This window comes from Ornithorhynchus anatinus, chromosome X5 (genome assembly GCF_004115215.2).
Source record: "Ornithorhynchus anatinus isolate Pmale09 chromosome X5, mOrnAna1.pri.v4, whole genome shotgun sequence".
Taxonomy (NCBI): Eukaryota; Metazoa; Chordata; class Mammalia; order Monotremata; family Ornithorhynchidae; genus Ornithorhynchus; species Ornithorhynchus anatinus.
The window spans coordinates 14,546,650-14,573,297 of record NC_041753.1 but is presented as its reverse complement, the minus strand read 5'-3'; the positions used below and the strand labels follow the sequence as shown (position 1 = coordinate 14,573,297).

The window sequence follows — 26,648 nt, the reverse complement described above, 5'->3', positions numbered from 1 at the left end:
TGGTGGTCTGACTGTGGTCCAAGATCTCGTTGTTGATAATGGGGTCCTTTTCCCCTCTCGACTGGGCGGGGATGGTGACTACCAACTCCACCGTACTGTGCTCTCCCAAGCACTTAGTACAGTGCTCTATACATAGTAAACACTCAATAAATGCCATTGACAAGTGAGTGGACCAATTTGGATGGAGAAGAAGGGTTGGATTCTCAAAATATTGTGGTTAAAAAGACTGACAGATTTTGGCAACAGGCTGAATGGGCTGAACTAAATCTGCAAAGCAATTCATATTTACTTGAATTTCTTCTTGAGTATACGCCACAAGAGCACTATCTTCTGCATGCAGCGGCTTCTGTTTGAAGATGAATGATGATGCTTGAAGTCTATTGAGCTGGAAGACTTTCCCAGAGCCTCAGAAGCAAATTTTGACTCCATCTTCCACATCTCTCACTGTGTTCTCGAACCCCCTGACATGCGATAGGTTGAACAGGACTGCAACACCACACAGCACGGCTTCAGTCTGACAGTGATGAGGAAAAGGTCAGATAGGGCGCCTTCAACTCTGATTCAACTAGCGTACCGTTGTGGAATAGCCTAAGGATTTTAGTGAGCGTTCAAGACAGCTGAATTGGCTTTGCAATTGCCAGAATCCTGGTCGGTTAATGGCATAAAATACTTTTGAAAGGTCAATGAGCACAGTACAGAGGTCTTGGCATTGCTCTCTGCACTAATCCTGTATCTTTCATGCTGCAGAGATTATATCTGCTATGCCATGTTTTGATCAGAATCACATTGGGATTCAGGTATATGTAATCATCCTGGGTACTCAAAGAAGAAACCACTGGTAGTGAAATTCAACTGTGGATGTACGTGTGGCTGAAAAGGCCAAATGTGAGACCCACAATCCTGACCACATTGTGTGCACACAAAAAACTGCTTATTTTGTGCCATCCTGTGTGGTGTTTGCAGTTCCTGACCCTGTTTTCCCTTTTTTCTCCTTGTCTCATCATCCTTAATGAAACTTCTACTCAAATAGAATTGCCCCTTGCTTGATTGCCCTGTGGCATGCCAGTCTACCTGCAACAATTGACTCCTAGGTTTCAGCTGGGATGCATCATTGTCTGAGGCTTTGTTTTTCCTTATCCTTAAGACATTTCCTCTCTGCTCACCTATGGCAACTGTTTGGGTATCTTAAGGTGGTCTATTCCCCTTAAAATAATAATTAATATTAATAACAATAATGATGACAATGATAGTTGTGGCATTTGTTAAGCACTTACTATGTGCCACATACTGTTCTAGGCACTGAGGTGGATACAAGGAAATCGGGTTGGACACAGACCCTGTCCCATATGGGCCTCCCAGTCTTAATCCCCATTTTGTAGGTGAGGTAACTGAGGCACAAAGAGGTTAAGTGACTTGCCCAGGTCACACAGGAGACGTGGCAGTGCTGGGATTAGAACCCAGGTCCTTCTGATTCCCAGATCCATGCTCTTATCCACTAGGCCATGCTGCTCGGGGCAGCTGGATTGCAGTGTTCAGGGTTTCAGTGCTAGATGGTTGATTTTGTTCCAGGACTTCATTATTTTACACCCTGCCTTACGATTTGATAATTGAATATATTAAGTCATGCTGATGGAACTGCTCAAAGAATCAGATGTAGATTCTGTAGATATAGATCAGGGGTGTTTTTTTATGGTATTTGTTAAGCGCTTACTATGTGTCAAACACTGTTCCAAGTTCTAAGGTTGAACAACACTACAGCTCTGTAGACCTTAGCTTGATCTGGAGCTTGATACCTAAGCTTCTACCACACTCTGACTGTCCCCAGAGAATGTGCTGGCCTTCTTGATTAGATTTTGTCATTGGATTTTGTTTTTGAAGTCTCTATTGCCTAGTTACTTTACCATTACCCTGCACACTCCCAGCTAGGGGCAACTTAAGGGCCCAATTTTGATAGTTTTGCCTCTACATTAAATACTGAAATATCCCTTTGCTGCAAGGAGAGCTGTCTTTACATTTGTGTGAGAGAGCATTAACTGTGGGGAGGATAAGCCATTGCACTGGGGAGGAAATTATGGCAATCGACTTTTTTCCCCAACTGGCCGCTGAGCCTGCAAGTTGTCAGTCGGCCACAAAACCCCCCATAAGCTTCCTATGTCCCTTGGGGATTCTAATCTATCCAGTCACAGGATGATAGCATTGAATTACCTGGCTGAATATTATTGGCATGCACCATAGCGAAGGTGACACAATCCAAGAGTCCTACTTTTCTCTAGAATAGTTTCAACTAAGGAAATGTGGCCCTTGCAGATTTTTTTCAGTCTGGTACAGGGCAGAAAATATAGTCCTGGGAGTTTAAGGTTCATGCCCTACAGCAATTATGAGATAACACCTGCATCTTGCCTTGGAATGACCTCCCCAGCAGCTATGAGACACTGTCTGCCTAAGCCCTAGAGTCATCTGTAGGGCAAAATCTCCTTTTAAAGTGACAGAGAACATCCTACTCTCCCAGCCGAATTACTGCATCAGGCTCCTTACTGGTTTCCTTGCCTCCAATCTATCCCCTCTTTATTCTATCCTACATCATCATCATCATCATGCCATTTGTTAAGTGCTTACTACGTGCTAGGCATGGTACTAAGTGCTGCCTGGATCCCCTTCCTACAACGCTTGACAGATTGCATCATTTCTGTCCACAGAAATCTCTCATGGATTACCCGTTTTATTTTGTTTTTTCCCTATCAACCAGAAGCAGAAACTCACGACCGTTATATTTAAAGTCCTCCACAATAAAGGCTGCCATCTTCTTTCCAATGAACTCTCTTGTCTCACTATACCCACCTCACATTCCTCATTCCCCGCAAGCTAGCCCTCTAACTGTCCTTTGCTCTTGACTCTTCTATCTCCGACCCGTTTTGCATTCTTTTCCACCCCCGGAGTGGAACTCTCTCCTTGCAAAAAACCGCCAAACCATCTCCCTCTCCTCTCCAAAGCCCTCCTAAAAAATACCTCCTCTAAGAGGCATTCCCTAACTAATCCCCACCTCACAGGTCATGTCATCCCATCAGCCACCATTAGCACATTTCTTTATTTGTTTTATTTACTTACTGACCTTTTGTTTTATATATGCTCTTACTCTTACAATTTGCATCCACTTATTTCCCTCATTATACCATAAAATCCTCAAGTGCAGGAACTGAATCTTTTACTTTTATTGGCTATGCCCAAGTGCCTGGTACAGTGCTCTGCACACAGTAGCTGCTCAGTAAATACTAATGATGATGAAGATGATGATGACTAGGTAGACACACCGTCAAACATAGTCTCATTTACGGACATTTCATGTCGCTTGACAGAGCACACGAGGATGATGAACCAGTTGAGTGGGGAAAGAAATCCTTTTTTACCTCCTCGTATCTTCAGTCTCTCCTTCTGTCAAATGTATGTTCCTCTCTTCAGCCCCTCCTGACCTTTATAATTCCTAAAAGAGGGATACTGTTATAGCTTTTTCCCATCATTTTAGACACCACCACTATCCTCTTTGTCTCACAAGCCCGTAACCTTGGCATTATCCACAACTCATCTTTCTTATTCAATCCACATACTCGAATCTGTCACCAAATCCCATTGGTTCTACCTCCACAACACTGGTAAAATCCACCCTTTCTTCTCCATCCAAACTACTACTATGCTGATCCAAGCACTTATCATATCCCGCCTTGATTACTGCATCTGCTTCCTTGTTGACCTCCCTGCCTCCTGTTTCTCCCCTCTCCAGTCTGCTGCCCGGATCATTTTTCTAACAAAATGTTCAATTCACATCTCCCCACGCCTCAAAAACCTCCAATAGTTGTCCTTCCACCTCCACATCAAACAGAAACTCCTTGCCATTGATTTTAAAGCACTCGATCAGCTCACCCCCTCCTTTAGAGAAGCAGCATGGTGTGGTGGATAGAGCCCAGGCCTGGGAGTCAGAAGGTCAGGGGTTCTAATCCCGGCTCTGCCACTTGTCTGCTGTGTGACCTTGGGCAAGTCATTTCACTTCTCTGGGCCTCAGTTCCCTCCTCTATAAAATGGGGATTGAGACCCGGAGCTCCATGTGGGACAGGGACTGTGTCCAACCTGATATGCTTGTATCCACCCCAGCACTTAATACAGTGCCTGGCAAATAATAAGTGCTTAACAAATCCCATAATTATTATTATCTTACCTTGCTGATTTCCTACTACAAAGCCCGCTTGCTTCACTCTTCCAACTTCAGCCTACTCACGGTACTTCTATCTTATCTATCTCACCACTGACTCCTGACCCACATCTTCCCTCTGGTCTTAAACTCCCTCCCCTTTCATATATGACTGACCACCACTCTCCTCAACTTCAAAGCCTTACTAAAATCACATTTCCTCTAAGAGGCCTTTCCCAACTAAGCCCTCATTCCCGCTACTCCCTCTCTCTTCTGTGTCACCCTTGCATTTGGATCTATGCACTTAAAGCACTTGATTTTCACCCCACCCTCAGCCTCACCGTTCTCATAATTTATGTTAATGTCTGTCGCCCCCTCTAGATTGTAAGATCTACCTACTCTGTTGTATTGTACTCTCCCAAGCTCTTAGTACAGTGTTCCGCACACAGTATTGATTGATTGATAGCCTAACCACTTTCCTGCTAGGGAGCGACATGGAGAAATCACAGGTTGTCCTCACTTTGGCCTTAAATACACAAACCTATTGGATTGCACATCTGTGTTTTCCATGAATGGTTCTTCCTGAGAAAAAACGTGGAGAGGTGTGTGTGTGGGGGGGGGGGAGGAGGGATGCATTCTCCCCTCCTGGGAATACTGGGGGCAAGAATTGGGCTGGAAAACAATAAACTGGAAGCTCTTTTTTTTTTTTAAAAAAAAAAGCTATTTGTTAAATGTTTACTATGTGCCAGCTACTGTAGTAAGCACTAGAGGAGATACAAGCTATTCAGGTTGCAAACAGTCCAAATGTGAGCCTGTGAACCCCATGTGGGACATGGGCTGTTTCCCACCTGATTAGCTTGTATCTATTTCAGCACTTAGTACAGTGCCTGGAACATAGTAACGGCTTAACACATGCCATAAAAAAGTCCATGTCCTTTGTGGGGCTCAAAGTCTTAATCCCCATTTTACAGATGAGGTCCCTGAGGCCCAGAGAAGTGAAGGACTTGCCCAAGGTCACAGAGCAGGCAAGTGGCAGAACTGAGATAAAAACCCAGGTCCTTCTGATTCCCAGACTCCTTATGGGTGGGAATCGTGTCTACCAACTCTATTGTGTTGCACTCCCCCAAGTACTTAGTACAGTGCTCTGCACAAAGTAGGTGCTCGAATGCCATTGATTGATCCATCTTGTTATCATAAATGATTGGTTAATAGATATAAATGCCCCGGCCAGCCACTCTGTCACCCCAGACCACTGTGTGACAGAAGGTCTGTTCTCTGCCAGAGCAGTGGCGGGACAAGTTCTGAGACCATTGAATCCCAGTGCTGGAGCCACCATATGCCTGGACTCGTTGTGGGAAAAGAACGTGTCTACTAACACTGTTACTCTCCCAAGCACACAGCGCTCAATAAATACCATTGATTTAGATTGATCAACAACTCTGTCGACACCACTCAACAGAAGCCTCATTCCCTGGAAGAGCCTCCCTTTAGAACTCTAGAATGCTGGGGAAGCTGAGGCAATCTGTAACTTGGAGACTGGCCTGGAGCCTGAGGATTCCCCCTTTCAAGTATTAGTTAACTAGCTAGTTTACTATTACTGTTTTAGATTGTTGAATTTGATACTTACTGTTGTTCATAATTCATTGTTTTTGTTCTTTGTATTGGTCTACCTCCCTTTACCTGTGTGATGGGAACTGTGTCTGTTGCAGTCTCGAGAGGAAGACAGACATTGAAATAACTCACGGATCTATAATAATTATGGTATATGTTAAGTGCTTACTATGTGCCAAGCACTGAGCCCTGTTCTAAGCACTACATAAGTGCTGAGGGTGGGGTGAATAACTAGTGCTTCAAGGGTACAGATCCAAGGGCATGAGTGATGCAGAAAAGAGAGGGAGTAAAGGAAACGAGGGCTTAATCAGGGAAGGCTTCTTGGAGGAGATGTGATTTAAAAGAGGCTTTGAAGGTGGCAAGAGTTGTGGTCTGTTGTATATGAAGGGGGAGGAAGTTTCAGGCCAGAGGGAGGATGTGAGCCTGGGCTCAGCAGTGAGTAGGTGAGCCGATTTTGAGAGGAGGCAGTTGATCCCCTCTTGGGACACTGCTAGGTGAGAGGGGAGAGTTGAAGATGGGGCAAGGGAGGGAAAACATGGCACCTAGTTTCAAGATTCTTAAAACTGAAGAAGAGATTTAAAAAGTAGTCTTCCCAAAAGGATTGAAAAGCTGACAAAGACTATGCAATAAAACAAAATTGTTTTAAGGTTTTATTTACAAAGACCTTTTTGGCAGAGTAGAAGTTCTCTAGAGGCCCTGGTGGAGGTGCTGGGAGACATCACTTCATGTACATTTATCTAAAAGCAGGAATGTTAGAAGCACTTGAAAAGAGAAGCAGCATGGCCTAGTGGATATAGCACAGGCCTGGGAATCAGAAGGTCCTGGGTTCTAATTCTGACTCCACCACTTTTCTGCTGGGTGACTTTGGTCAAGTCACTTAACTTTTCTGTGCTCCAGTTACCTCATCTGTAAAACGGGATTTAAGACCCCACATGGGACTTGGACTGTGTCCAACCTGATTACTTTGTATCTACTCCAGCACTTAGAACAGTGCCTGGCACATAGTGAGTGCTTAACAAATTCCATTTGAAAAAAAGCACATATAAGTTAAATGAGGGCACTTAACTCCTTGAAGGTAGACAGTGTTCCATTATTTCAGACTTCATGAAGAGAAGCAGGAAGCCTCTAATGACTCATCATCATAATCAAGCAGCTTGTATTTATTAAATGCCAGCCTTGATATGGCAGTATGCTGAGTATAGTACAAAATGAGTGAGACGACTATGAGATGCCATTTCTGGGTGTTTTGGAGCATATTAATAATAATGATGATGGTATTTGTTAAGCGCTTACTACATGCCAAGCACTGTTCTAAGCGCTGGGGAGGTACAAGGTTATCAGTTTGTTCCAGCCGAGGTTCACAGTCTTAATCCCCAGTTTACAGGTGAGGTAACTGAGGCAGAGAGAAGTTAAATGACTTTCACCAAGTCACACAGCTGACGAGTGGCGGAGCTGGGATTAGAACCCAGGACCTCTGACTCCAAAGCCCGTGGTCTTTCCACTAAGCCACCCTGCTTCATATTCAGGGTAAGTTTAAACTGCAGGCTCACTGCCTAACACATTATTTTTAGTTCCAGGAATGCAATAGAGAGGGCAGAGAGGAGTTTTCAAATATTTATTTTGTACCTGTTCATTTGTGCCCAGTCTGTTCTCCCTTACATAAAGAAAAGTGTCACCCAAGGAGAACATGATATTATGAAAATAATGATCACTTATAACATGCATCAAGTTACTTGCTTAGGAAGACCGAAGTAGGTAAAATTGAAGACTTGCCTGTCCAAAAGGATCTTACAGTCTATGGGGGAAGGACAAATCATAAATAACTAACGATTAAACATCACAACATACCATAGACATCCAGCCATCTCAATGACAGTTTCCCTTCTTCCTCCCCTTCCCCACCCCTAGTCCAGTATCAAAAAATTCCCTTAAATTTTTTCATTCCCTGGCCCTCTGCCCAAGCAGGAGGTGGGGCTTGGGCACCAAGATGGTAGTGGGGGGAAGGAGGGTGAGGATTTGAATGGGTTCACCTGCCTTTGGAAGAGAAATAATGCAGATGGGCAAATCAACTCAATGCAGCTGAAGTTAAAGAGGAGTGATGGACTGTGTTAAACAATTGGTTCATTCAGGTGCAGTTTTAGGGAAGAGCAAAACCAGGGCCATTAATAGTTGGAACCGTGGGGCTAATGAGAGCTCTATTCGAGGCCTAGGGCTCTATGACCCTGTAAGGAGAGGTCAAATGAGCTGGGGATGTGCGGCATTCCTTCTGCCCGTGGCAATCAGGAGATTAAACTAAATGCTCCGAGAGGCTTCTTTCAACCATATCATCCTCATCCATTTTCGAGAGATTTTCCCTGAGTCGAAATGGAGTCAACGGTGAAAGGCTACTGTGGCAATTTCTTTGGTCATCTATCCCTGTACCGAACTGGGTTCTGCCTGTAGCTCACAGACACCTAGGTACTTGGCCAGAAAATGGAATCTAATGGAGGGGCCATTTTTATCCTTGAACCAATTAGTCATTACCCTAAACTGTCTGAATAGTTTCCGAAGAACTTGGGGGAAATAGTTCCTGCTGGATTTTTACTCTATAGAAATGACAGGCGTTTGAATGCCGTGCCCGGTTTTGGAAATCATTTTATGGGTGTTGATTTTCATTCACACTAATGGATACAGTTTAATTATCCATTTAAATAGAAATGATCAAAATGCTAAGAGCCAGGGCCAAATATGCATATTTCATTGATTTTTTTTCCCCCCTGTGGCTTTAGGATTATCCAGGCCACAGCTCTCCCTCATTCCCCTGAATAATTGTGAGCCAGGTAGAGAGCATGAGACTTTGATGCTTTGGGCAGTGATGGTAAGATTAGCCATACCCCATGTGACTCACCCCAGGCAAGTAGCAAAAACTTGTGTAGCCAGTCCATCTATGTGAAAAGAAGCTTATCTCACTGCTCTTTCTAGGCTTCAGGGTCTCTTGTTCTCTGTGTATTAGGGTAAAAATTTATTGGATTCCAAACACTGATGGAATTCCTCCAACACAGAGAATGAAATAGAACAGAAAAATTCATCTACATTTCATACTTGGTTAAAGCAAGGTAAATGGGAAATCAAAATAACTAATGGTGCAGGTCCTTCCTGCAGTTGGTTCCCTTTAATCAGGACCCGAAAAGCTTAGGTGTTCACTCTTAAACTTTTTATTTTGGGATCCAGAAAATGTAAAACAAAGTGAAGAGATAAATGGAAAGAATTAATGTTGGCTAACTATTAAAAGTTCGTAACTGGTTTCTGGAAATCAGACTTTGCTTCTAAGTCATTTATTTGGTATTTTTTTAATTGCCAGGCTAGAATGGACCTTCAGAACTTCGAGCATCTGAAATCATGGAACCGATCTGTGCTGCACAAGGGTGCAGCTGTAGCCTAGGAAAATGCCTTTATAATAAAGAGACCCTGTGTAGATTGACTTCAGCTGAAGTCCCTTAAGCTGCAATATAGATGTTCAAGTCTGCAACTCGGTATTTCTGTGCTAGAGCAGATCCTTCTCTCTTCCTCGGCAATGTATCAATCAGACAGATGTGCTACTGGGTGGGCAGTGTCCAATTTCTTCCAGGGCTTGCCGAGACTCAGTCTGGATACCTTTGGAAATGGCAGTTTGCAACCCCGACACCTCTGGAGTTGGCAGTCGATAGCTCTTGCATTACTAATAACATCACCTATTCCAAGTCATTACAAATTTAAAATGTAAAATTATCTAATCACTTGAGCCCCAGCACTTCTCATTTGTTATTAATTTGTAATTAAGCACTAAGGGGTGAAGAAGAAGGGGCACTCTGAGAGGCGTGACTAGTCGAATGTGTCTCTCCAAACACCGGTCATGTCTGCCTGGTGTAATCTTTGCTAAGGGTGATGCAGCACGTTAGGTCTGCTCTCAGTAGTTTTAAGCACCAGATAAAATTTTTTTATAGGAAAATTAACTTCAATCTCTAGACCTGGCCTATATAGACATGGTTTTAATCTCTTTATTTACTTTGTGATTTATGGTATTTGTCAAGTGCTTGCTATGTGCCGCGCTCTGCTGTAAATGCTTACACCTCAGCTTTCTGTTCTATGAAAGAGGGGAAACCAGACTCATATTTACTGAGCACTCACTGTACTCAGAGCACTATACTAAGCGCTTGGGAGAGTACAATATATCAATGTAACAGACACATTCCTTGGCCATAATGAGCTTACAGTCTAGAGGGGAGACAGACATTGATATAAAAAATAAAATTACAGATAGGTACATAAGGGGCTGGGAGGAGGGATGACTAAAGGGAGCAAGTCAGGGTGACGCAGGATGGAGTGGGAGAAGAGGAATGGAGGGATTAGTCAGGGAAAGCCTCTTGGAGGAGATATGTCTCCAACAGGGCTTAGAGGGTGAAGAGAGTAATTGCCCATCAGATATAAAGAGGGAGGGCATACCACACCAGAGGTAAGACATGGGCAAAAGGTCGGTGGCGAGGTAGATGAGATTGAGGTACAGTGAGAAGGTTAGCATTAGAGGAGTGAAGTGTGTGGGTTGGGTTGTGGTAGGAGAATAGTGTGATGAGGTGGGGGTGGAGTTTGAGAGAAGTCAGGCAATCTCCTCTTGAGATACTGCTGGGAAAGATGGAAGATTTGATGAAGAGGTAGGAAGAAGGAGAGGCCGGGGAAGGGCAGGGGAGATTTTAGGGAGATCATGCCTGCGAGTTTCAATTTTCTCAATAAAGTAGGTGGCCAGTTCGTTAGGGGCAAGGGATGGGGGAGGTGGAGTAACAAGGGGCTTGAGGAGGGAGTTATAAGTCTGGAATAACTGGCGAGAGCAATAGGCGTGTGTGTCAGTAAGGATGGAGAAATAATTTTGCTGGGCAGAGGAGAGGGCAGAATTAAAGCACGTATACATAATCGTGAAGTGAACGAGGTTGACCTGCTATCTAGATTTCCACCAGCAGCGTTCTGCAGCTCGTACACAAGAGCAAAGGAGACAGGCTGTGGAGGTGATCCAGGGCTGTGGGTTAGTGGTACTAGGTCAACAAAGGGATAGGGGAGCAAATGAGATGAGTTCAGTAGAAAGGATGGTGCTGAGAGCATCAGTTTGGTCATCAAGGGAAGGTAGTTTGGGTGTGGAGGCTAAATTGGCCATGATGACTTGAGAAAATTGGATGGGATCAAAAGATTGGAGGTCTCTGTGGAGGAACAGCACAGATCTGTGGGTAGGAGGTGTGTGGGAGAGAAAGCAGGAGAGGAGGTTGTGGTCAGATAGACTGATTTCAGAGTTGGTGAGGGTAGAGACTGTGTAGTGGTTAGAGATGATGAGATCGAGTTGGTGTCCAAATTGGTGAGTGGGTGAGCTGGGGTGGAGCAGGAGGTCAGTGGAGTTGAGGAGTAATAGAAAGCAGACAGTGAAAGGGCCGTGAGGAACATCTATGTGGATATTGATGTCTCTAAGGATCAATGTAGGGATGGAGAAAGAGATAAGGAATGTGTGAAAGGGATCAAAATGGTTAAAAACATTGGCGGTGAGGCCTGCGGGGGCGGGGGGGGGGCAGGCGGTAGATGACTGTTACTAGAATCTGGAGTGGGTGGTAGAAGTGGATGATATGGGCTTCGAAGGAAGGGAAAGAAAGGGATGGGGGAGGTGGAACGGTGCGAAAGAGGCATTGGGGCGTGAGAAGGAAGCCAACACCTCCCCCTTTTCCAGTGAGTCTGGGGGAGTGAGTGAAGATGAGACCTCCTCCAGAGAGAGCATCAGGGGAGACCATGTTTTCTGGGGAGAGCCAGGTTTCCGTAATGGTGAGGAGGAGGAGTGATTGGGTCAGGATCAGGTCAAGGATGAAGGGAAGATTCCTCATGATGGAGCGGGCGTCCCACAGGCTGCACTTGGCTGAGGCTGCAGAGGGGATTGTGGGAGAGGGGACGACACAAGGGGTGGGGAGGGGTTGGATGGGAGTGAGTTGACGGGAGGGCTCAAGGGGTGGGGCTGGGACAGGATGACAGGGATGGGGAGAGGGAGAGGAGGGGGCTGGTTGGATGGGTAAGAGGGAGGTGTGTTGGGAGGGGAGGACTGGGGTGGGCTGCCTGGAGGGTGGGGGTTGAGAGGACGTGGTGGAGTCAGGGGAGATGAAGCGATTAAGGTGAGATTACCTCAGAAGGCTTTTGTCCGCAAGCTACTAATGAAATGTCCAGAAGACACTGCAACAGTTTTGCAAATAAAAACGCTACATTTTTCACCCTAACTGGATATTGACATATTGGAAATGGATCTCCTCATGGTACATTTAGACGCCTTTGACTCCTTTTGGAGTCATGGTAAAATGCGTGTTGATTTTAACAGCTCCCTCCATCTCTCAGCTTGGATCAAATATTTAAGAGCTTTGTCTAAGGGTCTAGAGCATCTGAAGCACCTACTGAGGTTCAGTGGGATATGTGGTAGTGTCTTCGAAACTTTATTGCCTGTTTTGAAGGTAATAAGAAGATCATACAGAGCCCATACCTTCCAGAAGCTTTACAGTATTCAGTCCTGCTTAATTGCATTGACACCTACCCTGTGTTCTCTCAATGGGTTCCTGAACCTGAACAGCATTTTTGCCCAACACTGCCTCCCCGCCTCCCCGCCGCCCCCCAAACACACACATTTAAACCCACACATTTTACCTGTCTGCCATGAGCCTATAAGGGGCCATCACTAGGTGCCAGTAGGCATATTCATGGTGTATTCAGTTGACTTTGGTCGCTCTGGGGACTGTGAGAAGCAAGCACAATATGAGGGAATCGTGAGGGAGGAAGTAGACTTGAGGTCTGTGGCAGGCAGGGCCAGCTTGAGACAGTAGGTGAGGTAAGTTATCTTCTCAGGACACTCTGCGGTGGAGGAGGCCGGGCGGGACCTTCCCCAGTAAGGTGGCCATCTGAATCTTCTCAAAATTGGTGACAGTGTAGCTCCAGTCAAAGGAGGAAGTAATTTTGGCTTCATTCATTCTTTTCTAGGTTGATGATATTGCTCTTCTCAATGACTTCCTTCCTCACAGACATGAAAGTCAGGGTTTAATATAGAAGTTTTGGGGCATAGATATGCCACTTCTCTACTGTACTCAGTTTTTAGTCCCCTAGGGAGTAGGAGCTCTAAATTAGCTTCCCGAATCCAGGTTACAGTGATAGCACAAACTACTCCTGCTGCCTTGTTTCCACCGAGTGGCCTGGGCTATGGCTCTATCCATAAAATATACCTAAGAAGAATAACTTTCTCAAACAAAAATACCCCTTGTTCTGGTCACACAAAATGTATTACCTCTCTCTCTCTCTTTTTGTTTTCTTACTTCACAGTACGATGACAGACCTTACTGTAATCACTGCTATCTTCGACGCTTTGGACCAAGAGGTAAATCATTTTCTGGTCTCTAGATGACTGTTAACTAGGCTAGTGCAGCTTGAGATTTCATCTTGCAATGTAGAAGATTCATGAGTAATATTGGCAGAAACTCCTAACTAGGACTCTGCAAGGAAGGGGGGGAAATTGCAAGGGCCTGATTTTTTGGTGCATATATCCTGATCAGTGGCGTCTATTGAGCACTTACTATGTGCAGGGCACTGTATTAAGCAGTTGATAGAGTACAATACACCAGAGTTGGCAGACATATTCTTGCCCACACGGAGCTTACAGTCTAGATGGGGAGATGTAAGCTAGCTGTAAGCTGGCTGTAGGTAGGGAATGCGTCTGTTCATATTGTATTATACTCCCCCAAGCACTTATTACAGTGCTCTGCACACAGTAAACGTTGGATAAATATGATTGACTGACATTAATATAGAGAATTAGCTACACAAGTGCTGTGGGGGTTGAGGGTGGGGCAAATATCAGATGTCCAGAGGTCATAGATCCTAGTTGGGTTTGACCTCTAATGTCCTGCTTGATCATAATAGAAGCAGAGGGTCCAAGATGAGTGTCAGTTTAGTCTTCCTCGGGTTTAAACGTTGCATTCTTTGGACTGCACAAAGACAATGCCAGAGAGTACCTTCGTAGCTGCTGGGGCTTCAAGGCACTCAAAGCAGGCCAACTTTCCCTCCTGTTTTACTTATGGCTTTCCAGACCACCCACCGATTAAGGACTGACTTCAAGTTGCACTATTCCAAGCTTGCTTAGTATAACAATCATAATAATAGTGGGATTGTTAAGCTTCCCGCTGGACGAATGGTCCAGAACTGGGGTCCTGTGCCTCCCTCCTCCCCCCGAATGGACTTTCCCTGCCCACAGCAAACGCACAGTCAATTCTGGTTGGGAAGCTGTGTGGTCTAGTGGAAGGAGCACGGTACTGGGAGTCAGAGGACCTGGGTTCTAAACCTGATTCCACTACTTGCTCACAGTCTTAATCCCCATTTTACAGATGAGGTAACTGAGGCACAGAGAAGGTAAGTGACTTGCCCAAGGTCACACAGCAGACAAGTGGCAGCGCCAGGATTAGAACCCAAGTCGTCCTACTCCCAGGCCCATGCTCTGTCCATTAGGGCGAGCTGTATGTCACTGGCAAATAGAGTTTAACAAGTACTATTATTATCATCATCACTATTATTATTACTCCTGCGGCTATTTTAATGAAATTTTTGTCTCCTCACCACTTCCGAGATTTCTATGACCTTCTTAAACTGTGGGGCCTACAAATGGCTTCTGCATCTTAATCTAATAGGAAGATTATTTTATAGCTCCTATGCGTTTATTCTGGAATCACAGCTCCTTTTCATTCATTCAGTCGTATTTATTGAGCGCTTACTGTGTGCAGAGCACTGTACTTCAGCAATAGTGTGACTTTTCTTTCTTTCAACTTGTGGTTAATTGTCATCATTATCTGTAGCAGCATTTATTCCATGTCTACTGTGTGCAGAACAACTGAACTCTGAGCTCTTGGGGAACATACAATAGAAGGAACAGGCAGAGATCCCATTCTTGAGGCCCTTACAGCATAGACAATCTTCTGCCATGCAGTAGGGTACGATTGCCATCTTGTATTTGTGTAGTTTTCTTTTCATCCCCAAGGATGCTACCCTACATTTAATCCTATTGAAACTCATCCCATTTGCCTCTGGTTACTTCTCCAGTGGGTCTAGGATCGGTAGAATTTAAATCCCATCTCCCCAACTCTGCTTGGTGACTTCATGAATTTAACAAGCGTGTTTTCTATTCCATCTTCTAGGTCACCAAAGAGGCCTTGGAGCCGGGTCTGACCACTGTGAAATGCCATTTATTATGTCCTACTGGATTGACACTGAATTATTGATAACACTAATAGCTCTTTCAGTAAGAGGCCCACCCCTATCTCCTCCTAACTGTGCAACCCACCTAGCTGTAGTAGAGCCTAAACCACATCTTTGCAATTTGTTCATCAATATGTCCTTTGGGCAGACCCTCAAAAACATTACTAAAATCAAGATGAACTGCAATTATTTTTTTTCCTATTGAACTATAAGGGCCTAAGAGAAGAGCATGACCTAGTGGCTAGAGCATGGGTATGGGAATGAATGTGTCTGTTATATTGTTATCCTGTACTCTCCCAAGAGATCTCTTTTGGGAGACATCTCCCAAGAGATGCCGGTTTGTACATTCCAAGCGCTTACTACAGTGCTCTGCGCATAGTAAGCACTCAATAAATACTAGTGAATGAATGCAGTGCTCTGCACACAGTAGGTACTCAAGAAATACGATTGACCGGCTGACTGACTGATCTGGGTTCTAGTCCTGGATCTACCACTTGTCTGTGCATGACCTTGGGTGAGTCATTTCACTTCTCTGTGCCTCAGTTCCCTCATCTGTGAAAAGAGGATAAATAATAATGTTGGTATTTGTTAAGCACGTACTATGTGCCAAGCACTGTTCTAAGTGCTGGACTGTGAAGACTATGAGCCCCACGTGGGACATGGACTGTGTCCAACTTGATTACCTTGTATCTACCCCAGTGCTTAGAACAGTGCCTTGGCACATAGTTAAAACTTCAAAAATACCATTAAAAATAAAAAAAGAGGCAGGGGGCCACAGAGGAGGTCTTGAGAAGCAGCGTGGCTCAGTGGAGTCTGGGCTTGGGAGTCAGAGGTCATGGGTTCTAATCCCGGCTCTGCCACCTGTCAACTGTGTGTCTTTGGGCAAGTCACTTAACTTCTCTGTGCCTCAGTTACCTCATCTGTAAAATGGGGATGAAGACTGTGAGCCATATGTGGGACAACCTGAATCTACCCCAGTGCTTAGAACAGTGCTTGTCATATAGTAGGCGCTTAACAAATACCAACATTATTATTATTATTGATAGCAGGTGTCTGGTAACAGGAAACTTTGCCCTATTCACCACAGTGCTTCCCTTAAAGAATGAACCTTCTTTCTATTTATTTGTGCAAGATGGAATCCCTGTTCCTTTAAGGGAAATCTTGCCCTGATAAAGGGTAACCTGAACTTCTTCCAGAGGGGACTTATTTGAAGGGCTATAGAAGAAGGAACCTTTGAGCCTCAGGGAGGGTAACTAGGCAGAGGAGGTCCTGCAGATGCTTGAAGGCTGGCTGGGAGCAGAGTAGTATAGATGGAGCACAGGGAGCGGTGAGCTTGGGCCCTGTGAGAAGGGAGCATGTCACTCCCCTTCTTAAAAACCTCCAGTGGTTGCCTGTCAACCTCCGCACAAAACAAAAACTTCTCACTCTAGGCTTCAAGGCTCTCCATCACTTTGCCCCCTCCTACCTCTCCTCCCTTCTCTCTCTCCACTGCCCACCCCGCACGCTCCGCTCCTCTGCCGCCCACCTCCTCACCATCCCCCGTTCTTACCTATCCCGCCGTCGACCCCTGGGCCACACCCTCCCGCGGTCCTGGAATGCCCTCCCTCCTCACCTCCGCCAAACTAATTCTCTTCCCCTCTTCAAAACTCTACTTAAAGCTCACCTCCTCCAGGAGGCCTTCCCAGACTGAGCTCCCCTTTTCCCTCTGCTCCCTCTACCCCCCCTTCACCTCTCCGCAGCTAAGCCCTCTTTTCCCCCCTTTCCCTCTGCTCCTCCCCCTCTCCCTTCCCATCCCCTCAGCACTGTACTCATCCGCTCAACTGTATATATTTTCATTACCCAATTTACTTTGTTAATGAGATGTTCATCCCCTTGATTCTATTTATTGCTATTGTTCTTGTCTGTCCGTCTCCCCCGATCAGACTGTAGGCCCGTCAAAGGGCAGGGACTGTCTCTGTTACCGATTTGTACATTCCCAGTGCTTAGTACAGTGCTCTGCACATAGTAAACGCTCAATAAATACTATTGAATGAATGAATGAATAGAAGGTGGCTCCAGGGCTTCTGTGGACACCGAGAGAAGACTTCCCAAAGTTAAAGATCTTGGTTTGCCTAAGAATTACAGTCTCTGGGAACCTGAATGCAGGTCAAAAGAAATTGAAGATATTTTTCAGGTTAAAGGTAGCTCCAGAAACCACGCTGGGGGCATCTGTGACCTGTCTGAAGTTTCAGGGGGTTTTGGGGAGTGGAGGCGGTGCCCCTCACCTGAAACGATATTCAGGCAACTTATGGCTGAGATCTCCTTAGCTAGTAGGGCTTCCCGAGCTGCATTCACACCTACCAGAGGCCTCAAAACAAAAAAAACAAATGATTGCTGCCTTCCTGCAGTAGCTGATGTCAGCGTTGCCCTGATCATCACCCCTGAGAATGGGAACCCTGAAGGGAAACTCTTCACTTTCCGATTGGAACTGACCCTGAAAGCTGAGGAGAGGATGGATGGCCCTTGGAAGACACACATGGCTCGATGCCTGGCTGAAGCCTCCGCTATTAAGTCTTCATCAACACAAAGAGGCTGCCCAAATTATTTCCATCAGACCTAAACCCCTTGAGAGAAAATTAAACCCCTGCCTGCCCAAATGCTTGAGATCATTAAGGGCTCTTGAGGAACTTGTATAAAAGAGGATAAATATTATTGGTGCTAAAATTTAGTTTGGTTTCTCATGCCCCACGTAGAGAAATTAATTGAACAGCTTGACAAAGTTTCCATGGTGATCTGGGCAGGATTCATTTTTTCCGGTTCTGATGGGAAACGGTGTCTCTGTGGAGGTTTGCAGCAATGATTACATTGCACAGGTGGGCATTTTTAGTCACTGAGTCACCGGGCTTGTGAAATTTGAACATCGCCTTTGTCCTTCTTCATAGGTGCTTAGAAATAACCTGGAACACTACCTTCTTTTTCCTCTTTCTTTTTACAGGAACAAGGCATTCTCTGACTTCCTTAGTTCCTGGGGCAGCTTCCTCCAAGGTCCCAGTGCCCAGTCACAGCGGCTTGAAGACTGAATCTTAGAGGCTGGTTATGGAGCCTCGATCGAGTTGCAAAATATGGCGTTTATTCGTTTAGTCCCTTATTAAGAGAAATGCAATGGGAAAATACGTTTGCCACCTAAAGTGAGTAATAAACCAGATAAATTGAAAGAGAGGTATATATCTGTAAATTGAAATACTATTTCCTCTGTGGAAAAATTGTGCTATGCTCGAGGAATTTCTAAACAACCGGATACATGCTCAGTCACATGGAAGGAACATATTAATCATATCCAATTACTTGTATAATGGGGGGAGGGGCAGGTATAAGGATGTTTACATTCCTATTGGGTTCATTTGCCGATTGCCACTAAGGACTTCAGGAATAGAACAGTCTATTTCCTTCCATCCAGTAAGTAATTAATCTAGGAACAATTTCTGATTATGTCTTGAAGGCAGTTTATGAGAATGAACCTCACCTCTCCTTGTAAATAATCCAAACCAAACTTTTCTGCACTGATAGACATTCTTTTCCACAGTCTCTTGTTCAAAATTTTCATCCCTTGCAGCAGCTTCTGTGGCTGTGAGTGGATCTCACTGCATGGGTGGGAAAATTTTGTAACCATAAATAAGGCTAGAGGTTGCATAGACAAACTAGATACCACGTTAATAAAAGTTGACGGATTATTAAAATGGTATTTAAGTTCACGGTACGTATAAAGCACTCTTCTAAGCACTGGGATAGATACAAGTTTATAGGTTTGGACGCAGTCCCTATCCCTCATGGGACTCCCAGTCTAAACAGGAGGAAGTCCTCCCAATTCTTAGCAGTGCTGATGTGACCTGGCTCTTTAACCAGGGCAAAACAGGGCTGGTAATTATAATGGTTTAATCTCAATTCATCCTGGCAGGGTAGTGTGATTATGCAGATTTGCTCTCCTTTCTCACCCAGTTCACCCCGTTTTAGCTTGGAACACCAGGTCCTCTGAACCAAGCCATGACGGCCAGGGAAGATAATTTTACATAAAAGAAAAATGTGTATCAGCTTTCTAGGGCACCCTATATGGTTGCCTGTTAGACACGGTTGTAGACCCCATTGAATTATTATTTCCATTGAGCCCTTTGCTCCCTCAGTAAAGGGGAGGACAGAACAATTTGGAAAGCTGCAGAGATTGTCTTTTGGTGGTGTTTTTTTTTTTTTAAGCAGGGGTAGAGTAGAGCTGGCATTTAACAACACATTTAGGTGTGCAGGGAACTTCTGTGCAATCCTTGCTCGCTGCTCAACGTATAGTCCCACCTGCATGGTGGCATTTAGAGATGGGACTGGAGAGGCTGGTGGAAATTGTGCTTCCTATTCAGCTTTGGCATGCCTTTGTGCATCCTGGCTGTGCGTCCTCCTGGGGAACTTGGAAAGGCAGAAAATTTGGAGCGTCCTTCAGCGAGCGGTCTTCTGTGAGCACCAGTCACCCTTTGAGGGGATCGGGCATGGTGCATCTGGTTACCGGTTTCAGGAAAAAAGAGTGAAGGGAGAGGTGAGCCAGTTCCATGCCCCTGGATAAAAACAGGTGCAAACCACTTTTTCTGCCCAAGGAGTGAGAATGAGGCTTGGTAAACAAGCCTCAAATCTGGCTTTCCACAGCCCTCTCCAATTACTACCTCCCATTTGACTAAGTGAACTTCTTGCAGGCGTAGAATGAGGGGAGTAAGTTGCCACTCGACTTGTAAGTTCCTTTAAAGCAGGGAACACATCTACCAACTACACCAAATTTTCCTCTTCCAAGTGCTTAATACAGTGCTCTGCATACAGTAAGTGCTTAGGAAATATCACTGATTGATTGGCAGGGGACCAAGAAGAAAAGAAAGAGAAAGCAAGGGAGAGATGGGGAGGGAGAAATCCTTATAAAACATTTTGTTTTGATTTTTTGGAGTTTTTTTGTGGGGGGGTTGCTATTAAATTTCACAAAACCTGTGGAAATGCTCTTCCACTGTGTTGAGTAGATCATCGCTTCTCTCTGGACCCACTAAATGAAAGAAGTATGCATTCACTGGAAATTTGAAAGAGTTGGCAGAAAATGAATTTAAAGGCAACTCTAGCAGAGTGGTAGATTTGATGGTCTTGAATTAAAATTCCCTCCTTCCCACTCAACGTCTTTGAGTGAGAGAGATGGTGGATATTTTTGGAAATGTTTCCTGAGGATTTAATTGAGCTGACTATCTTGAAAGCTCCCAATTACTGTATTTTACAAAAAAAAAGTCAATGTAAATAAACGATAGTATCAACTTAGTGCATGAAATGGATTTTCCACTTCTTTTTCATGCAACACGCTGAGGACCCAAGGTCCATTTCATTATCTTTTGCCTTGAACTTGTAGTTTGTGAGGTATTATAAATTCACGTGAGCCTGAAAAATCCAACACCTAGTGTATTCTATCATTCTAACACTATATTCACCTAGTGTAGTCTATCATTGATCTGCTGCGACATTCGAGATGAAAATATATTTCAAGATTGCATCTCGATCACCAAGTTGGTGGGGTTGCTCTGGCTGCCAATCGATTAAAATGAAGGGGAATGTCTTGATCACAAAATTGAATTCTTTGCCCTATTCTACCGCCTGGGCAGGTAGAGGAAGCCAGCTGAGGAACCCAGGGTGCCCTTTATGGGTTTATGCAGGTGGGGAGAATTTGATCTCTGGCTGGCAGGGATTCTGATAGAGGTGCAGCCCTGCTTTCCCTCACTGATAGGCCATTCTCTCAGGCGTGGAGCTGATGTGGAGCATCAGCCACGAGCTACTAGTGATGCTGTTGTCAGAGCAGCATCTATGCGTATGCATCCTCGCACATGCCCCCTCTACACTTTGAGCTCGTTGTGGGCAGTCATCGTCTCTCTCTATTGCTGTATTGCACTTTCCCAAGTGCCTAGTCCAGTGTTCTGTGCACAGTAAGCGCTCAATAAATACGATTGAATGAACGAATGCACCCCACTAGTGATGTCACGCAACTGCCCTTCCCACACATCCAACTGTCTTAGGGCAAGCATCCTAGAGAAGCGGCGTGGCTCAGTGGAAAGAGCCCGGGCTTGGGAGCCAGAGGTCATGGGTTCTAATCCCGCCTCCCCCACTTGTCAGCTGTGTGACTTTTTGGGCAAGTCACATAGCTTCTCTGTGCCTCAGTTACCTCATCTGTAAAATGAGGATGAAGACTATGACCCCTATGTGGGACAACCTGATTACCTTGTATCTACCCCAGCAGTTAGAACAGTGCTTGGCACATAGTAAGTGCTTAACAAATACCAACATCATCATTATTATTATCCTCACTCAAAAGTCCAAGAAACCCTCCAGGCTCTGGAAATGTATTAATGATTATTAATAATTGATTCATTCATTCAGTTGTATTTATTGAGCACTTACTGTGCGCCGAGCACTGTACTAAGCGCTCGGGAGAGTACAATACAACAATAGACACATTCCCTGCCCACAGCTAGCTTACAGTCTAGAGGGTATTTGTCAAGTACTTTGTGTCAAGTACTGTGCTAAACACTGGGGAAAGGTAGGAGGATATCAATTCAGACATGGCCTCCGGCCTATAGGGGTTCACAATCTAAAAGGAGGTTTGGGGAGACTGGTGACAGTTACATAAAGAAAGAAATAGTGTAAATGAAGCAAGAACAATAAATTAATGATAATTATCATAATTATGGTGTCTGTTAAACACGATGTGTCAGTGCCTGGCACTGTTCTAAGCACTGGGTTCTAAGATACAAGCTAATCGGGTTGGACACAGTCCCTGTCCCACATAGGGCTCACAGTCTTAATACCCATTTTACAGATGAGGGAACTGAGGCATAGAGAAGTTAAGTGACTTGCCCAAGGTCTTGCAACAGAAGAGTGGCAGAGCCAGGATTAGAAATCAAGCCCTTCTGACTCATTCATTCATTCATTCATTCATTCATTCATTCACGCATTCAAATATATTCATTGAGCGCTTACTGTGTGCAGAACACTGTACTAAGGGCTTGGAAAGTACAATTCGGCAACAGAGGGAGACAATCCCTACCCAACAAGGGGATCACAGTCTAGAAGCGGGGAGACAGACAACAAAACAAAACAAAACAAGTATACAGGTATCAATAGCATCAAAAATAGATAAATAGTATTATAGATATATATATACATCATTAATAAAATAAATAGAATAATAAATATACACAAATATACACAAGTGCTGTGTGGCAGGGAAGGGGGTAGAGCAGAGGGAGGGAGTAGGGGTGATGGGGAGGGAAGGAGGAACAGAGGAAAAGGAGGCTCAGTCTGGGAAGGCCTCTTGGAGGAGGTGAGCTCTCAAAAGGGTTTTGAAGGGGGGAAGAGAGCTAGTTTGGTGGATGTGAAGACCAGCGGTAGGACGTGGGCCAGGGGTCGACTGCGGGACAGGTGAGAACGAGGCACAGTGAAGAGGTGAGCGGCAGAGGAGCGGAGTGTGCGGTGCAGAAGGAGAGAAGGAAGGTGAGGTAGGAGGGGGCAAAGTGATGTAGAGCTTTGAAGACAGTAGTGAGGAGTTTTCGCTTCATGCGAAGGCTGACAGGAAACCACTGGAGATTTTTGAGGATGGAGGTGACATGCCCAGAGCCTTTCTGTAGAAAGATAATCCGGGCAGCAGAGTGAAGTATAGACTGAAGCAGGGAGAGACCGGAGGTTGGGAGATCAGAAAGGAGGCTGATGTAGTAATCCAGTTGGGATATGATGAGAGATTGTACCAAAAAGGTAGCATTTTGGATGGAGAGGAAAGGGCGGATCTTGGCGACGCTGTGAATCCGGTACTCTCTCCACTAGGTCACACTGAGTTTCCAACTTAAGAAATAGCAATATCAGTAAGTATGTCAGTATATTTTCTGGCTTATTTGTCTCTGGCAGAGCCATCCCTTGTTCAACAGTTGCAATTTTCTGAATGTGCTAACAGCTGGTACAGGTGTGTTCTGTTCGCCTGACTAGAGCAGGCCTGGTCTTCACCCCATTGGAGAGGGTGACATGCTTGTGGAAACCCAGAACTCCATTAGAAGAGAAGCTCAAGGCTGCATGGCGGCAACCTGTCATGTTAATCACGGGGAGGTCAGTGAAAAATAATTGCGGTATTTGTATGGGCCAAGAACTATACTAAGTGTACTAAATGTACCTAAGTCACATAAGACAGTCAAAGGGGGAGGGGGAACAGGTATTGAATCTCCCTTTTAAAGATGGGAAACTGAGGCCCAGAGAAGTTAAGTGACTTGCCCAAGGTTAGATCGTAAGTGGCAGAGCTGGGATTAGATCATGGATTCTCTAACTCCCAGGCCCGTGCCCTTTGCAGTAGGCCACATGAAGGGTAAAAAAGGGACCACCTGCTTTGAGAACAATAAAATAATAATTGTGGTATTTGTTAAACACTTACTATGTGCCGGGCACTCTTCTAAGTGCCGGGATGGATACAAGCAAATCAGGTTGGACAAGGTCCCTGTCCCACATAGGGCTCACGGTCTCAAGACTTAATCCCCATTCTGTTGACGAGGTAACTGAGGCACAGAGAAGTTAAGTGAGTTGTCCAAGGTCACACAGCAAAGTGGCAGAGCTGGGATTAGAACCAGGTCCTTCTGACTCCCAGGCCCGTGATCTAGCTAGGCCACACTGCTTCTCTGAGAGACAAGACTTGGGCAGTAAAGCAGCGAGGGGATCCATAAGACCCATATTAAATCTAAAGACCTAATGTCATCCCTCTCTTTACTCAGAGTCTATTTTGCTACGCTACGCAATGCCCTTACAAAGCAACATCTATTTCAGCGGCTGTCTCATTCTGTGGTTCAAGTGGAAAAATGAAATAAAGCCTTATGATGCGGAAATATGACAAATTCCCACTTTTCCATGATTTGGCAAATGAAATAATCCCTCCTTGGAAATATCAGCTCTACCGACGGTGTATCCCACCCTGGTGGAATCCTAATGGTGATAGAGCCCTACTCTGATTCATAGTAAAGTCAAAACTAGTATCATTCAGAAATCCATCAAACAGTTGTTAAGCTGCCTCCACCTTAAATAACTGGTGGGCTACCCACATGGAAAGTGAAAGCAGTTGATAATACATATACCTGTTCAGAATAGTTTGGATATAAATAAAACAGTAGTTACATCCATGAATAGTGTATGCTTCTTCATTGAACAAAATAGCTCAGGCAAGCTGATGAACCAGGTAGGGCTTCACGAAGTGATGTTTGTCAGGAAGATGTAAAGCGGAGTGAAGCAGAGGGAGCAGGAGAAGGGGGGCGGGGGGAAGATGGATGTTAAATATTAAAATCAGCCTTTGTTTATAGCAGCTCTAAAACCAAATTAAAGTATTCTTTTGATATGGAGGGAACAAAGATGAACGTGATTGATACAGGAAACCTGAGGGAGGATCCCAGCAGCTTGACGGAAACAAGGACGTCAAAGCAGAAGCAGACCTTTTCTCTCCGTCGTTGGTGCCCAGCGTTTTGGGAGTGGGCACAACGTTGGTATTTGAATGATCTGGCACATTTAGAAGACTAGCTCGAAAATGACTCAAGTGAACAAGATCTATTCTATACATCTACATTTATTTGGAATGGTTTTCTTTGGGTTTTATATAAAAAAGCTGTCACTTTAGAATCAAGGCTGTGTTGGTCTAACAATGTGAATACTGTAGACTAGCGGTTTTATCTTGCATAAGTAAATGAGGCGAGAGCACTCTAACGCACTCAGAGAGGTTCATAAATAAATGCTTCCTTCCAACATGAATAGAGTTTGGTCCTACTCTAGACTCCCCTGGCAGAGACACTGGAATGACCAGGTATATATGCATCAGTATAGCTTTAATGAGGAAAACCTTGGGCCATGATGGGACATTCAGGATACCTGCTTAACTTGGCCCGGGCCCAGGTTGGTATCAGGGATGCGGATACAGTTCTGGTGGTTCAGTGGACTTCCGCTTAACTTATTCATAGGGGTGGCTCTCAGTATTGGGGAGAGCTCTCAATAATGGGAGCCATTTGTTGTGGGGAAGAAAAGGATATCCTGGGAGGCTGATCCAGTTCCCAGGAGAAGCAGCATGGCGTAGCGGATAGAGCTCGGGCCTGGGAGTCAGAAGGTCATGGGTTCTAATTCTGGCTCTGCCACTTGTCTGCTGTGTGACCTTGGGCAGATCACTTAACTTCTCTGTGCCTCAGTTACCTCATCTGTAAAATGGGGATTGAGACTGTGAGCCCCACGGGACTGTGTCTAACTCGATTTGCTTGTACCCACCCCAGCGCTTAGTACAGTGCCTGGCACATAGTAAGTGCTTAACAGATACCATCATCGTCATCTTGTCTTATGCTGTCGAGTCATCTTTGACCCATGGACACATCGCTCCCAGGACACTCCACCTCCATCTGCAATCGTTCTGGTAGTGTATCCATAGAGTTTTCTTGATAAAAATACAGAAGTGGTTTACCACTGTCGTCTTCTGCACAGTAAACCTGAGCCTCCACCCTCGTCTCTCTCCCGTGCCGCTGCTGCCCAGCATAGGTGAGTTTTCACTTGTAGCAAATTTTCTTCCACTCGCTAGCCACTGTCCAAGCTAGGAATGGAATAGGTAGGCCTCTGCTTGACTCTCCCTCCCGTAGCCGAGACTGGTAGAGTACTGGAAACTCTCCAGGTGCCATCCTGAGAGTGGTCATCATCTCCGGGAGGCCAAAATGGACTTGGCCTCCTGAAGGCTCTTCAGAGGGACCAGCCCAGGGACACATCGGGTATCCCTGGAACCTGTTCTGGGTGAGACCAGCAACCTGGAGATGGAACACCACTGTCACGGAGACTAAGCCTTTGCTTAACTGGAAGCATGGAAGTGGGAGATGGTCCGGGGCTGGGGTGATTCTTGTCAGGCAATTTGTGTGGAGTTATAAAAACACTGGAATATCATAGTTCTCTCTCTTTCTCTCTCTCACTCTCTCTCTCTCTCCATATAAATTGCTTCAGTCCTTTGGAAGAAAAGAAGAGTGATTCTCTCTTTGGCAAAACATGTAAAAAAGCACCAGTTTGCACTGATAGCAGTGTCTGATTGTGAAACTATTCAGGGAGAATGATAAGCTAAAGGAACAGAAGAGCAGTAGGAAGCTTATTTCTTTAAGCCTCTCCTTTCTGGGAATTCTACATCCCGAGATCCTGAAGAACTCCATTTCTCAAAGTCTTCTAAGGAGCTTCAAACCTTCTAGGAGGAGATGGGACCAGTCAGTCAGAACTAGGCTGAGGTTTTTAAATTCAGGATAGGCTGGGTCTCTGCTCTGTTTCCATCTACAGCCTCGGATGTGTGGTTGGTTCCTTCGACCCGGTGAACTGTGAATATGTGTGCTCAAGCGTAAGAAGGCTTGTGAGCTAATGGGAGTTTCTCTACCTATTGAATGTTTTATTAGCGGGGAAATGTATAAGTTTTGACTTAGCCTGTCTTTCCCCTTTTCCTCTTTCTTCTCGGCTCTCCTCACGATTCCTCTGATCACACACTTTGCCCTTCCAACTTCTACTTCTAACAGTACCACACTCTCATCTTGCCGGA

The 26,648-nt window shown here is 45.0% G+C and overlaps 1 protein-coding gene and 1 non-coding gene across 2 annotated transcripts in view; one reads left to right on the top strand and one right to left on the bottom strand.

Moving 5' to 3' along the window:
* LOC114807963 (cysteine-rich protein 1-like) overlaps positions 1–18,243 on the top strand; it is a 44,964-nt gene extending 26,721 nt beyond the window's left edge. The window contains exons 3-4 of the mRNA XM_029054928.1: positions 13,130–13,184; positions 18,027–18,243. Coding sequence (XP_028910761.1) covers positions 13,130–13,184; positions 18,027–18,118 — 147 coding nt within the window. The 3' untranslated portion in view covers positions 18,119–18,243. The remainder of the gene's footprint in view (positions 1–13,129; positions 13,185–18,026) is intronic.
* A 7,391-nt stretch (positions 18,244–25,634) lies between these two features.
* On the bottom strand, positions 25,635–25,772 carry LOC114808283. Its single transcript, XR_003756130.1, has one exon. It is a non-coding gene; the product is annotated as a small nucleolar RNA SNORA7 (small nucleolar RNA).
* Between the last annotated feature and the right edge of the window lie 876 nt (positions 25,773–26,648).